Source organism: Arachis hypogaea, chromosome 10 (assembly GCF_003086295.3).
Source record: "Arachis hypogaea cultivar Tifrunner chromosome 10, arahy.Tifrunner.gnm2.J5K5, whole genome shotgun sequence".
In the NCBI taxonomy this organism is placed as follows: domain Eukaryota; kingdom Viridiplantae; phylum Streptophyta; class Magnoliopsida; order Fabales; family Fabaceae; genus Arachis; species Arachis hypogaea.
Window position 1 is genome coordinate 10,582,226 of NC_092045.1, and position 14,711 is coordinate 10,596,936.

The 14,711-nt window shown below is 34.1% G+C and overlaps 1 protein-coding gene and 1 non-coding gene across 7 annotated transcripts; one reads left to right on the forward strand and one right to left on the reverse strand.

Moving 5' to 3' along the window:
• Window positions 1-5,774: 5,774 nt before the first annotated feature.
• Window positions 5,775-14,303, forward strand: LOC112715139 (uncharacterized). Of its 6 annotated transcripts, none has more exons than XM_025766899.3 (15): window positions 5,775-6,169; window positions 10,706-10,859; window positions 10,978-11,089; window positions 11,193-11,333; window positions 11,575-11,679; window positions 11,931-12,014; window positions 12,098-12,213; window positions 12,352-12,453; window positions 12,557-12,670; window positions 12,764-12,820; window positions 12,888-12,954; window positions 13,064-13,117; window positions 13,274-13,348; window positions 13,438-13,473; window positions 13,957-14,303. In XM_025766899.3, the coding sequence occupies exons 2-15, from the start codon at window positions 10,831-10,833 to the stop codon at window positions 14,077-14,079; spliced, it is 1,215 nt and encodes a 404-aa protein (XP_025622684.1). In that variant the 5' UTR covers window positions 5,775-6,169; window positions 10,706-10,830; the 3' UTR covers window positions 14,080-14,303. The 6 variants fall into 6 exon arrangements, with proteins under 6 accessions (XP_025622684.1, XP_072061799.1, XP_025622685.1 ...); XM_072205698.1 differs by having other exon boundaries at window positions 5,851-6,169; window positions 10,710-10,859; XM_025766900.3 differs by lacking the exon at window positions 5,775-6,169 and adding an exon at window positions 9,413-9,826.
• Window positions 5,845-5,917, reverse strand: TRNAR-ACG (transfer RNA arginine (anticodon ACG)). The gene has a single exon. It is a non-coding gene; the product is annotated as a tRNA-Arg (tRNA).
• Window positions 14,304-14,711: the final 408 nt, after the last annotated feature.

Consider the following 14,711-nt stretch of genomic DNA (forward strand, 5'->3'; position numbering starts at 1 on the left):
AAAGAAGAATGAGCTACATCAAATACAAAAGGGCGATATGACGGACAAAGATCAAATAAGAGAGAAAGAACTAAAGAACCAGATAACTGATCTTTGGAAACAAGAAGAAAAATATTGGGGGCAAAGATCAAGGTTGAAATGGCTTAAATGGGGAGATAAAAACACAGCCTTCTTTCATGCAACAACCATACAAAGAAGAATGAGGAATAGAATTGACAAACTGAAAGACGAGGTTGGACATTGGACACAGAGAGAAGCAGACATTATGAGGCTAGTAGAAACACATTTCAACAAGCTGTTCACCTCGGAAGGGGATAGGAACATGGAAGACTGCATAAAACATATACCTACGAGGGTCACGAGAAAGATGAATGATGACCTAATGGCAAAGATCAAAGATGAAGAAATTAAGGACACAGTCTTTAGCATGGGAAGCTTAAAAGCCCCGGGCCCAGATAGATTAAATGGTCTTTTCTTTCAACAGCATTGGGATATTCTGAGTAAAGAAGTGTGTGGCGTGGTGAGGCAGATTTTTTAGGAAGGCAGTTTACCAGAGGACCTAGGTGAAACAACTGTGGTTTTGATTCCAAAAGTGGGGCAACTGGATAGCCTGAATCAACTCAGACCCATAAGCTACTGTAACTTCATATATAAGATTGTAACAAGAGTCTTGGTTGGAAGATTGAGGAAAGTGCTTGATGTTGTCATATCCCCGATTAAGAGCACTTTTATAAAAGGAAGGCTCATACAGGATAATATAGTGGTAGTGCAGGAAGTGTTTCACAAATTAAACAGAAAAGGAAATCACGGAAGTAATGACATAGCCATCAAATTGGATATGAATAAGGCTTACGACAGACTGGAATGGAATTTTTTGCAAAGGGTCATGGAAGGTTCGGTTTCAGTAAAGAATGGGTGAAGCTGATGATGAGTTGTGTTAAGAGTGCCCTTTATAGATTTAAAATTAATGAAAAATTGTCGGCCAAGATCCACCCTCAAAGGGGACTCAGATAGGGAGATCTGCTATCGCCATATCTCTTCATTTTAGCAGCGGAAAGCTTTACTGTTCTCATGGAAAGGGCTTTGACGGACAACCTGATTTCAGGAATAAAACTAGCTCCAACTGCACCGGTCATAACCCATTTGTTATTCGCTGATGATTGTATCATTTTTGCAGGTGCGCAAGAAGAGGAGATTTATCAATTAATTCAGATCATAAAGAAATATACAGGGGCATCAGGATAGAGAATAAATACTGAGAAATCCGGACTGATCTTTGGAAGCCAGGTATCGATTCAGAGGAGAGTAAATATTGAAGAGATCACCGGAATGGCGTCATGGGAAGAGCCAAGTAAATACCTAGGATTACCAGCCACTTGGGGCAGATACAAGAACAAGGCGCTAGAGTGGATTCAAGAGAAAATTATAGACAAAATGCAAGGATGGAAAGAGAAACTTTTAAATCAAGCGGGAAAGGAGGTTCTGATAAAGGCTGTTATACAGGCGATTCCGGTCTATGCCATGAACATCATCAAATTTCCTAAATCTTTTTGCAGGAAAATTGAATCAACAATTGCGAAATTCTGGTGGACCAACAATGGTAAGGAAAGAAGCATTCATTGGAAGAGCTGGACAAAAATGACCAAGAGCAAATTAAACAGAGGCTTAGGGTTTAAGAATTTTGAAAGCCAAAACATAGCACTCTTGGCTAAGCAAGCTTGGAGACTGGTAAAGTTGGAAGGTGCAATATGGGCTCGGATTCTAAAGGCCATTTACTATCCAAATTGCAGCTTTTGGGAAGCAGGAAGAGGAGGCAACGCATCGTGGATTTGGAGGAGTATGTTGGAGGGTAGAGATTTTCTCAGAAGGAAGGGAAGGTGGAGTGTAGGAAGTGGAGCAGGGATAGATATTTGGAAAGATAATTGGGTGGTAGCAATAGACAAGTTGAGGAGAGTCGGAGAAAATCAACATAGAAGAGTGAGCGAGCTAGTAAGAGAGGGCGAAGGCTGGGACTTAGACAAAATTCGGGATATTTTTCATGATAATGAGACTGAGCTGATAACAAGAACGCCCATTAGTTTGATCAACAAGAAGGACCATTTTGTTTGGCCGTATACGAATGACGGACAGTATTCAGTCAGATCTGGATATCAGGCAGCAAAGGAGGAGAAAGATACAAGGGAAGTCAAAATGCTCAGAAAAGATTCAACAAGTCAGAATTCAAAGGAGGTATAGGGGAGGATTTGGAGACTACCAGTACCGGAGAAGGTTAAAATGTTTCTATGGAAAGCAGTGCATGAAATTCTGCCAGTGAACGCAAATTTATATCAGCGCAAAAGTGCTCTCACTCCCAAGTGCAGCATATGTCATGAACAAGATGAAACAATAGAACATGTATTGCTATTATGCCCGTGGACTAGAGCGGTATGGTTTGGATCTAGTATTCAAATCGTGCCTACGACTTATAATGTGAAATCTTTTGAAAAATGGTTGATGAACACTATTGACAAAATCAAGAGTCTAGCAGGAAATGAACAAGACAAAGTTTTGTGCAAATTAGGATGTGTTTGTTGGTGCATTTGGAAAGCTAGGAACCAGCACATATTCCAGCAAACAAAACTCAATCCACAATAGAGCTATATATAATCCATTCAGAATAGATTGCAGCAGAATATCATAATGCAACAAAAGACCTCAACAAAGATAATAGAGCTATGGCAGATAGGGTTGGAGAGAGTCGAAGAATTACCTGGAGGCCTCCTCCTCGCAACAAGGTGAAAGTAAGCATAGACGCGGCTTTTCAAAGGGAGACAGGAATCGCAGCATCAGCAGCAGTGTTAAAGGACTGGCAAGGAAAAATTATTACCGGAACTTCATCAAAATTCAAGTCAACATCAGCTTTAGCAGCTGAAGCACAAGCATACAGAGAAGCTCTTATTCTCACAAAAAATTTACAGATAAAGAACTGCATAATTGAATCAGATTATTTACCTCTGGTTCAAGCGATCAAGGCAAGAACGCCCTTAGCTGAAGCAGACGCAATCATCAGGGACATTCTGCAACTGCTGGAAGAGACTCCGGATGTGGGAGCTACTTGGACTCCACGAGAAGGCAACACCTTAGCTAACCAATTGGCAGCGATGGCAGCAGTAAATCAGCTACAGAGGCAGTGGACAGTTATTCCGCCTGTACAGGTCAGGAATATTATCAGAACAGAAGTAGGATTCGCAATTCTATAGAACAATCAACGCAACCGAACTCAAGAAAATCAGGTTTCAATTTCAACCAACCTTCAAGAAAATCAAAGCGACGAAGGATTACCTGGGATGGTGAAAACGGAAACCTGGAACAGCCATGCAACTTAGGGGGAAAGGCGACTTCAGCACCTGATCTTACCTCGGCAGATGAGAGCCATCAGTAGGGACATTATACACATCAGAAATAGACCAAACGGAGGAAACGATGCCACATTCAATCAGGGGCAGAATATCTCTCGACAAAAGGGTAGCAGTGGACACATTGCAGTGGTGAGCTTTGCAAGCTCAGGACGTTGTCAAGGGCACCAGGGGGAGCTTCGGCGAGGGAGGCAAGTCGCGCCAATAGAGTACAACACGCACAAATCGAACGGCAGGCAAACCGAAGCAGGTGACACAGCTCCGGAGGACACACAGCAGCTTCCTGATCTTCGCACGGAGGTTTGGTGATGATGGCGGATCAACGACGCCTTCATCTCAAGGAAGAAGAGGGTGCTGTAGGTTAGGTCGGGCTTGGGGGTTGGAGAGCTGAGCGGGTTCGGGTAGGGTTTATGGGTCTGGGCGAGTTCGGGTTCTGGGTCTAGGCCGGGTTAGTCTTCTGGCCCATGGCCATGTCCAAAAAAAAAAACTTATTTGGCGATTTCAAGAGCAATAATTCATGTATATTTTTTGGAGAAATCTTTTTTGAAGGAAGGAGATATATTAGTAACATTTATATATAAAAAATTGAGATTAGGTGATATAACCAAGGTCTTCCAAAAGTGGAATAGGTATTAGAAGTTCGTTCGATTGATTCAATATCGATTAATCTAGGGAAGAGAGTTGATGCTTGGAACGAACATATAACCAATATTCTCGGTATTCTTTGGGGATTCTTTATTTGTACTGAGCTACCTATTGTCTAAAGTCAAATTTCTTTGGTTAATGAAATCTAAAGGGTTTATCGATCCCAATGAGTGCATATACATAATAGACATATTGAGATGATCGTACGTCAAATAAAATTAAAAGTATTGGTTTAAGAAGATGGAATGTCTAATTTCTTTTCACCCAACGAGTTAATTGGATTGTTTTGATATGAACGAGCGGGATATGCCTTAGAAGAAGTAATTTGTTACCAAGCTCTATTATTGGGAATAACAAAAACATCTTTAAATACCCAAAGTTTCATATCCGAAGTGAGTTTCAAGAAACTACTAGAGTTTTAGCAAAAGCTATTCTTCGAAGTCATATCGATTGGTTGAAAGGTCTGAAAGAGAACGTTGTTTTGGGGGGATGGGGATGATACCCATTGGTACGGATTCAAATGGGTAACATAGACTTCAAAGCAAAGACAACTTATTAAGATTGCTCTAGAAAATATATATATATATATATATATATATATATATATATATATATATATATATATATATATATATATATATAGGTTAAGTACGATTTTGATCCCTAAAATTTAGGCCGAAAATTCGATTCGTCCCTAACCATTTTTTGCATTCGAATTTGTCCCTAAGGTTATATATATATATATATATATATATATATATATATATATATATATAGGTTAAGTACGATTTTGATCCCTAAGATTTAGGTCGAAAATTCTATTCGTCCCTAACCATTTTTTGCATTCGAATTCATCCCGAAGGTTTAACTTGGTTTTAAAATCGTCCTTCGGATCAAAATAACATTCTCTAACAACTCTTGTCCAACAACCTTCTTCACTAAAATATTCAGTTTTTCTTATTCTTTTTCTTTTTCTTCATCCAAAATTTATGTTTTTGCTTTTACAGATATTAAAATAAATTAAAATAAAATTATCATTAAGAAAATAAAGCATCATCAATGACAAGAATTTTCACAATATCAACAACAACAATAAAAGTTTTAAAACATAAGCAGAAGGAACAAACAAGTAACACTAAAAGTAGTAACAAGACACATCAACAAGGCAACAAAAAAAATGTAATAAACAAGAAACAGAAGCAAAAATCACTACCAAAGAATCAACAAATCTACATTTCAAATATCAAAGAATCAAGAAAATTAAAAAAAAATAGAATTGGAATCTTAATTTAGAAGTGAAATAAAGCAAAAGTAAAACAAGTAGAAGTAGATCTATACTAAAGAAGCACAAGCAGAAAGAAGAAACTGCAAAGTGATGAGGATGCGAGCGACAGTAGCGAGTAGCGTGGAACAACGGCGAGCGAGCGAGGAACAGCGCAGCAAAGCTAGCTGGAAAACAACGAACTGGAGGAGCCGCCTACGCGATTTTGACTCCACCGTCCAATCTACTTGCGTCGACGCTATCTCCACTACGCTCGCTCATGGACGTGCCGGCATAGAAAAAGAAATGACGACAGCATTGCGCAACATCTCCCCATTTAGCGTTGTCGTCACCTTCATTTTCCCGTGCTTCTCTCTTTTTTACTGGTTTTTTTTAATTTTATAATTTTTTATTAGAAGTAATTTAATACAAAATTTTAAAATTTAGATAACAAAAATGATTTTAAAATTAAGTTAACGGTTAAAGGACGAATTCAAATAGGGAAAAAACCCAGCCTATAAAACTAATAAAAAGTCTTAAACACGACTCCACTGGGGATCGAACCCAGAATCTCTGGTTCCGTAGACCAGCGCCTTATCCATTGGGCCATGGAGTCTCTGTATTGTTTGAAGGTGAGACATTTATATAACTCTGAATATTTGTTCGCTCAGACGCTTACACAGGATTAATCGAGATCACCCACCCAGAAATACCCACCTCTCTCTCTCTCTCTCTCTCAACGATGGCGTAGAACGCAAGCGCCGATTGTCACTTCCCTTCCTCTTCGAACCGGTCAAGCCAGTCTCCGTCGTCGTCAAGCTAGTCGCCGTCCAGCCTCTGTCTTCGAGGTCTCCCTCTCTCGCCGCCGGTAAGCACTGCTGCTTCAATTTATGTTGTTGCTGATTTTCTAAAATAATGCTTGACGGTTGATTTGAATGATTGTTGTTAATTTTTTGCCGAGTGAATTTGTCGGAGTTAATTTTGCTGATGGAATTCTGAGTTGGAGTTGATGGTTTGAATAGTTGTTAATTTATTAATTTTGTGTATATATGGTAAAGGTATTCTCAAATGGTTGTTGTTAATTTTGCCCACCGTATGATTTCCTATACTTTCTCAAATTGTAAAGGTTATTCTATCGGAGTATCGGTGGCCCTCTGGCTTGTGGGTGTATCTATGGCATTTTTTTCCAACCCAACTTTCATTATGGTGCATTTATAATTTCATTCTATTGTTATTTGACACAAATATTTCTCATCAATTTTTTGTTCTAACTTTGTATTACTTTAATTTTAATTATATTATCAATTATTTTAAAAATAACACATCTGATTAAAGAATACGATTTTTTAATATGAAAAAGATTATCAATTATTTTATCAATCATCAATTATTTGTTTTTAAATCATCTTTTATTCTATTTACTAATATATAAAAGGTATATATGTTAACATAACGGAGAAAATAAGGAAACATAATTAATAAAAAGTACATAAAATTTAATGTTTAAATTTATTAGGTACCTGATGAAATAAAATAAAATAAAAACCACTTATGAATGCAAAAAATCACATCGTCTAAATAGAATAGGAACTGCTCAAAGTTTACCCCGTCAATTGCGTCTATAATTCTTATTCTTATATATATGAAAAGAAAAAAAAGTGTTATTAAAAGACTAGTAGAATTTATTATTTTTATTAATATTTAATTATTAATATTTAAAAATATATACTAAAAACATATTATTTCAAATTATTAAATTAAATAAATTAAATTGATGATTAAAAATATTAGTTAAAAATAAGAAATTATGTTGGTAGTTAAACTGTTTTGGTATGAACGTATAATAAGGATAGGATGGTCCTGTTGAGTGTTGACAATAAATATATAAATAAAATAAAATAAAATAATTAATAAGAATGGTCCTATACTCCTATTCCATTATGTGTTTGTACATGGTCATATCTCATATGTGTCGTTTGCGTTGGTTCGATGGCTTTAAATCCTTTGTTTGTGGGCCTTCTTTTTCAACTACACAATAGAAAAAGAATGGATTAATCATCTAAGAAACTTGTAATTTATTAATGAACTGTAAACTCGTCTAAGCACACAGAATGGAATGAATATGCTATATTGCTATGTCCAAATTTGAATGAATTGGATTGAATTCTCTCGCTTTCAAAATGAATGACATTTTGGATATGGATAAAATTCAATATATTTGAATATTAAAAACTTGTAAATTGAATGAAAAGTCCAAAAATATATCTTATTCAAATTTGAAATTGCAACCGAGTTAGTGGAACTCCTTTAACGTAAATAATACTTGCGAAAGCGACCTGGCATAACAAATAATAATAAATAAAATATAAAAAATTATATACAATTATTTTCATATGAATTACTAAAAAGTGTTTAAATTTATTAGATATATAACAAAATAAAATAAAATAAAATAAAAAACACTTATAAACATAATTGGTAAATTCGATTTAACTAAAAATTCAGTCACTCAATTATTTGGTCGAGACAATCTTTTTCGAACCGTTCAAACATCGATCCAGTAAAATTTGGTTCGACCTGTGCAGTTTTTATCAAAATTGGTAATTCAGACCGGTTTAAGTAATACTTGTAAAAGCGACATGACATAAAAAATAATAATAAATAAAATATAAAAATTTATATACAATTTTTTTATATAAATTATTTATTATCTAATAATTTTTAATTATTAATTTTATATGAAGTTAATTATATATTAGTCTTTACCTAATAAAATTTACTTTGGGTATAATTTTTATATATACTATTACCATAAAATAGTTAAAAATATGTATAATAAAAAAGATAAATAAATAATTGTTAAATGATAAGAAGTAAAAAATTTTATATTCTACAAAAGATGATAAAATTTCTTAGTTTTAACCTATTGTGATTGTCAAACATTTTATATCATCATAAAAAAAAATGTTTTATAAACTAAAAATAACAAATCTTAAATACAAAATATTCCTCTAACAACCAAAATTGAAAAAAAAAAAAAACTCTAACCATTCTTTCATTATTTTATGAAATTATATAATTTGCAGGTAGAATGTCATCGCTAGTAGTAACCATCTTGCATGTTAACGTGGCAACAATAATCATTTTCTCTTTATAAAATAAAAAATATTACAAAAATTTATGTTTAATTTTGATATATTAACTGTTTAAAAAATTTTATACAACTATTTAATTAAGTTTATGAATCTAGATAGTTTTTAAAATAATAAATTTAAAAATTAATTATGTTTATTAATATAATAATACACAATTAATTTTTTATATAAATTTTTTAGTACAAAACTATTTTATTATTATTATTGGGTTTTTTTTCTAACACCAGGGAATGTTGGTCAGGAAAAGGAAGATTGGCATTATAGGGAATGTTGAAATTAATGCTTTAATACCATTTGTAAGCAATATATGCAATCTAGTAAATAGTAACAGTAATTATTAATCAACTTAGTTAGTCAAGTAGTTAACTCACTCGTCTACTTAAATAAGTATTAGATTATTGGAGATTTAAATTTCGCATTGTGCATGTAACAATCTATTGATTAGCGATAGATCTTTAAATGTAGTTTAAATTTAGGACAAATTAATCTTTAATCTATAGGATTAAGAGGTATCGTGGTGAACCAAACAAATAAAAAGTAATAGTAATTATTACTTAAAAACCGTTACTACATTATTACCTAATGAATTTCATACACGATTGTTGGCATCCAACTTTGAACTTATCAAGTCCAACTTTCAACTTATCAAAATTAGTTTTAAGATACGGTGATGGAATACATGAAATCGAAATTACTCTCTCCCAATACAAAACTCTAAATTACATATAATTAGTTGAATAGTCACCTAAATTTATCCTACCTTAATGGCTTAATCGCTTCCTAAATAGAAAATTAACCAAAACACCACCCTGTAATGATAGTGAAAAAAAAAGAAAAACAACTTAACCCTTCTCCTAAAAATGTGGTATTTAGTTAATAAATATAATTTAATAGCAAATTTTTTATATACACTTAGCATTTTTAATATAAATGAGTCGCTAAAATTTGTTACATTCATATTCATTATATAAAAATTAAATTTTTATTTAAATTCAAAACCTGAAAAATACAGTTGCCGACTTTTCATTTATTTTTATTTTGAAATGAAACAGTAGCAGAATTGGAAAATTAAAAAAAAAAGGGGGAGCGTTTTAAAATTAAGAACTTAAACCTCTGAATTAGGAAGGAAGGAGAAGGACCCTCTGGTTTGTGCCAAAAACCCAAACCTCAAAGGGAAGATCCCATTGGTCTTTTCATTTTCCTTCTTTTTCTCGTCAAATTCCTCTCCTCCTTCTTCTTCTTCTTCTTCTTCTTCTTCTTCTTCTTCTTCTTCTTCTTCAACTCGGTTGTGTTGTGTTTCTTCACAAAAAAAAGAAAAAAAATCTCCCAGTTATTTTTTGCCAGATCTTCGTGTTGCTTTGGTATTCCTGGTAAGGTAGGTTGTTTTTTCATTTATTTTCAATTAATATAGTTTTTTGTTTTGTGTTGTTTTTGCTGCTTCGGAATGGAGAAGCCTAAAATGGGAACAGGAGAATTCGATTGTAACTCTTTTATTTTTGTTCCCATTTTTCTAGTTTTGAAATAATTTAAAGGGGGTAACATTAACGTAGAGCTTCAAGTTTATGGTTAAAAAGTTGCTGCAACATCTTTTAAGTTGTAGCCAATCTCTTTAGGTTAGTAAGATTGAAGTTAATCTAGAGGGATTAATGGTTAATGCAGAAAATATGTTGTATGATGGAGAATTGTGTGTTTTAGATTAACTTGGTAAGTATTTAATCAATTTAAAGAATGATGAATTATTTAGCTTGAAAAACTGAATTTTTTTTTTCTTATTTGAATATTTTTATGTGGTAGTTCTGTATTAGGTAAGAACTATCAAAGTCTACCACATGGTTTTGTAGTTATGGAGCTACTAAGTTGGGGTTATTGAATGAATTTCATGCTTTTGGTTCATTTATTTCGTTGCACATCAGCAGTTGCTGCATGCTAAATTTGGTTCTCTACTTCTTTTACTACTGCCTTTTGTAATTTTCATTTGGTGTGATGGAAAACTAAACTTACATTCTGAATGTTGCTATGTCGTTTTGGTTGTGGAACAGCTTCATAAATAGAAGTAAACAAGCTAATATGACTTGTGAATCTTGCTAGTATGTTGGGGGGTTCAAGGTGATATTTGGGAATTATGTATTCCGAGCAATATTTAACCATTTTCTCTTGTGAAATAGTTATTCCTTTTATTCATTTGAAATTCGAATAATTATCTGGTTACGTTTATTAATGCCTGCAGTATTTATTCTTTGTGCCTTCAGGAAGGTTTGTATTCTGTTCTGTAAATAAGCATCTGTACACGGACGATTGTGCCAATTTCTTGGTGGTGAGGAATAGTTCCTGCATATGGTTTTATAAGCATACAGTTTGATAAGTGTTGATATAAATGGGGTCTGTTGCTCGAACGTGCGGCAGGTATGATAATTGGATTTGGATATGATTTTGTTATTCTGTTTTCTAGGTAAAATTTTACTATATTCCAGCCCAATTCCAGTAACACCTTCAAGTGATGTTTCCATTTCATTGGCTGCAGTTTTGCTTGTAGAAAACCAAGTGAAATTATGAGGCTTGTTGTGACAACTTTTATTGGTTTAGTTTTCGGCTTTTTTATAGGAGTATCATTTCCGACCTTGTCATTAACAAAGGTACAGACTGAGTATGGTGTAGCCTTTGCTGGGGAAACTTTCCGGCAATGGTTTTTATTTTATTGAACTTAATGGAGTGCTCACATTGCTCAATGATTTGCAGTTGAATCTTCCATCTGGCTTGCTTCCGTCCATTGATCTCGCTTACATTGAAGGCAAATATACCAATTGCTGGTCTTTAATGAAGAATAATAACAATACTAAAAGTACCTCACCATTGAAGCAACTTAAACATGAAGCCAAGGTATATTTTATGCATTGCCATCCTTATTAAATATTATAGACATTTTTAGTTGCCGGTTTTACAGGGAACAGATATAGATCATTCTATCCCACCATAGGCAATTTGCACATCCTATTTCATTTGATGCACTATTGGTATAAGGCTTTCAAAAATGATTTTGTTTAGTGTCATTGGGGAAATGGCTTCTTAGAGTCTGCATGTTGATCGGTCATGCGCTCATCATCTTCTTGTTTCACCGTAGATTTGGGTTCCATCAAATCCAAGAGGTGCAGAAAGATTACCTCCTGCCATTGTAGAAGCAGAATCAGACTATTATTTGCGTAGACTATGGGGCAAGCCTAGTGAGGTATGTATACTACTAACAGTTAATGTGCTTCGCGCATAATCTTTAAACATTTCATATGCATGGAAATGAATAAGTTACATGCATAAATGCCCTATAAAGTGTTATACTATAGTTACTAAAATTAATTAAGTGCGATCGTTCTACTGCTTATACTGAGGAAACTTGCTGTGTGGAAAAAGTTGATTTTGGGAAGAATAGTGACATAGAATATATCAACTGGACATGGTATAAAATTAAGTTGACATTTGCAGGATATAACATTCAAGCCGAAGTACCTTGTAACCTTCACCGTAGGTGCTGGGCAGAAAAGGAATATTGACGCAGCTGTGAAGAAGGTATCTTGTGGTCTCCTTCTATTTGGTTTCATATGTTTGTCTTAGTTTCTTTAGCTAACGTTTTTGTGTGAACCCTAAAACAGTTTTCAGGGAACTTCACCATCCTTCTATTTCATTATGATGGCCGGACAACTGAATGGGACGAGTTTGAATGGTCAAAGCGTGCTATTCATGTGAGTGCTCGCAAACAGACCAAATGGTAAGAAGCTGGTTCCTTTACATACCTTCGGGTTTGGAATTTCAATATTCATTGCGACTTCTGAATTAATATTGTTTATTATTCCATATTCTCGTTTTTTGTTATCATATTCAACCATTTGAGTTTCTCCTCTCCTAGGTGGTATTCCAAGCGATTTTTGCATCCTGATATTGTAGCCCCATATGACTATATATTTATATGGGACGAGGACCTTGGGCTTGAACACTTCGACGCAGAGAAGTAAGAACCCGTCATAGATAGGTTTTTTTTTTTTAATTTATTTTTAGAGTTGTTAGCTTTGTTTTCTTGAAATTTAATACGCCTCTCTCATTTTCAATTGCAGGTACTTAAGACTGGTGAAGAAGCATGGGTTAGAGATTTCACAGCCTGGTTTGGAACCTAATAAAGGTCTGACATGGCAGATGACGAAAAGAAGAGTTAGACAAGAAGTTCACAAGTAAGAATGATCGAAGTATTTCACAAGTTATATACTCTTTGAAAACATGCATCTTAATTCCTTTATTTGTTTATTTCCTTGGATTTTTATCAGAGTAACCCAGGAGAAAGAAGGATGGTGTTCTGACCCTCATCTGCCACCTTGTGCGGCGTAAGTAATTGCTGAATTGTTATATTAAATCGGTGATCTAGCTGTATCTAATTTCATATGAATACAGGTTTGTTGAGATTATGGCTCCGGTTTTCTCGCGAGATGCATGGCGCTGTGTGTGGCATATGATTCAGGTTGAATGGTTAATCCTGTTTGTTTCATAACATGTCCATTAACTAATTGGTTTAATGTTTCTCTTAGCATTTAATAAACATTGCAATTGTACCACTTGTTGCGTCGCAGAATGACTTGGTCCATGGGTGGGGTCTTGACTTTGCTCTTAGAAAATGTGTTGAGGTGAGTCCATCTTTGCAATTTCTCAAACTTTGATTTCTTTGGCTCTTTAGTTTTATGACATTGCCTTGGAAGAGCTCCAGGGTGAAAATGGGAGAAAAAAATGCAACCGCGACATACGATGATGATTTGATTTATTGTCTCATTCCTTTTATTCAGCCTGCGCATGAGAAGATTGGAGTTGTCGATGCTCAGTGGATTGTTCACCAAGGTGTTCCCTCGCTAGGGAATCAGGTAGTTCATTTGCCATGATTTACTTTCTAATTTTTTACTCGTAATGACTCTAGCAGCGAAACACTCATGGATTTTCTCAATCTTGGTAGGGTGAAAAAGAACCTGGGAAAGCGCCATGGCAGGGGGTATGTGGCACATGTTTCATATTAATTGGTTTTTATTATTATTATTTAAGTTTTGTGCATTTGCTTCGAGTTTTAAAAAGAATTTAGGGTGCGTTTGGTTTGTGTTTTCATTTTCTATTTTCATTTTCAGTATCTTCTGTGTTAGGATTTTGTGAAGAAAAAAGAAAAAACAGTAAACATCTGTGTTCCGTTTTTACCTCGTGTGTTTTTTTTTTTCCCCACAAAATATTGAAAGCAGCGACTACTGAAACACCCAAATCAAATGCACCCTTATTTTTTGAAAATAGATTTTCTTGACAAGCTACTCTTTTAGTCTTCTAGCTTTATCAAAGGTAGTTTTTCTAATTAGTATTTTATTTTTTAAAAAGTATATAAAATGAATATTTTTAAAAAGTATATATCCTTGTTGATTGCTTGCTTCTTCCATGACCATATATGGCTTATGACTTTGATATATATTGTTTCCAAATTTTTTGGTGCCAGGTGAGGGATAGGTGTCAAAAGGAGTGGCAAATGTTTCAGATTCGGATGGCCAATTCAGAAAAAGAGTATTACCAGTCTATGGGATATGATGTGTCTAACTACAGTGTTCCTATGTTCAGTTAGGGGTCACAACTCACAACTACCATAACTGCCTTGTACACAGCTATTACCACCCTTGTGCCTAGATTTATTCTTTTTTTTTTCAATGATATTTTTTTGGTACCCCCTTGTAATGTTAGTTACTTGCACCATCCGGGGTCCTAGCTAGGGACCTAACTGAAATTCAATGTATAATTCCAGTGATAAAATTGAATATATTTAGTGAACAAAATAAGAAATTCGTAGTATACCTTGTGTAGAAGATATTACGAGTAGCAATAAGGTCATTCATTTTTCTTGTACTTATTGTTAGTCATGGAGTAACGAATAACATTTTCTTATTACAATTGAAGGAAAATAAAAGTAATACAAGGATATAACAAAGTACAAGACATAATTGTTATTAGTAGTGTTAGTTGAATAAATCATTGTTTAATAATGTTCCTAACTATGTGCCCAAAAGAATCTAAAAGGTAGGATATACCGAAAAATCAGTTTTCTTTTATCTTTTGCATTCTTCTTCCTCCTTTCTTATGTTGCTATTACGTTTTCTTTTTTCTTTTTAATTCTTTTCTCTTCTTTTTCAAAATAACACATTTCTTTATGTTTTGTTATTTATACAGATTTTTTGTGTTTTTCCTATTTTTTTCAAAAGC

Bases quoted from the DNA above. Each gene is read 5' to 3' on its own strand.
- LOC112715139 (XM_025766899.3), top strand. From the start codon at position 10,831: ATGGGGTCTGTTGCTCGAACGTGCGGCAG. The intron at 11,680-11,930 runs GTATGTATACTA...TGACATTTGCAG, and splicing joins TATGGGGCAAGCCTAGTGAG to GATATAACATTCAAGCCGAA. The intron at 12,821-12,887 runs GTAAGTAATTGC...ATATGAATACAG, and splicing joins CATCTGCCACCTTGTGCGGC to GTTTGTTGAGATTATGGCTC.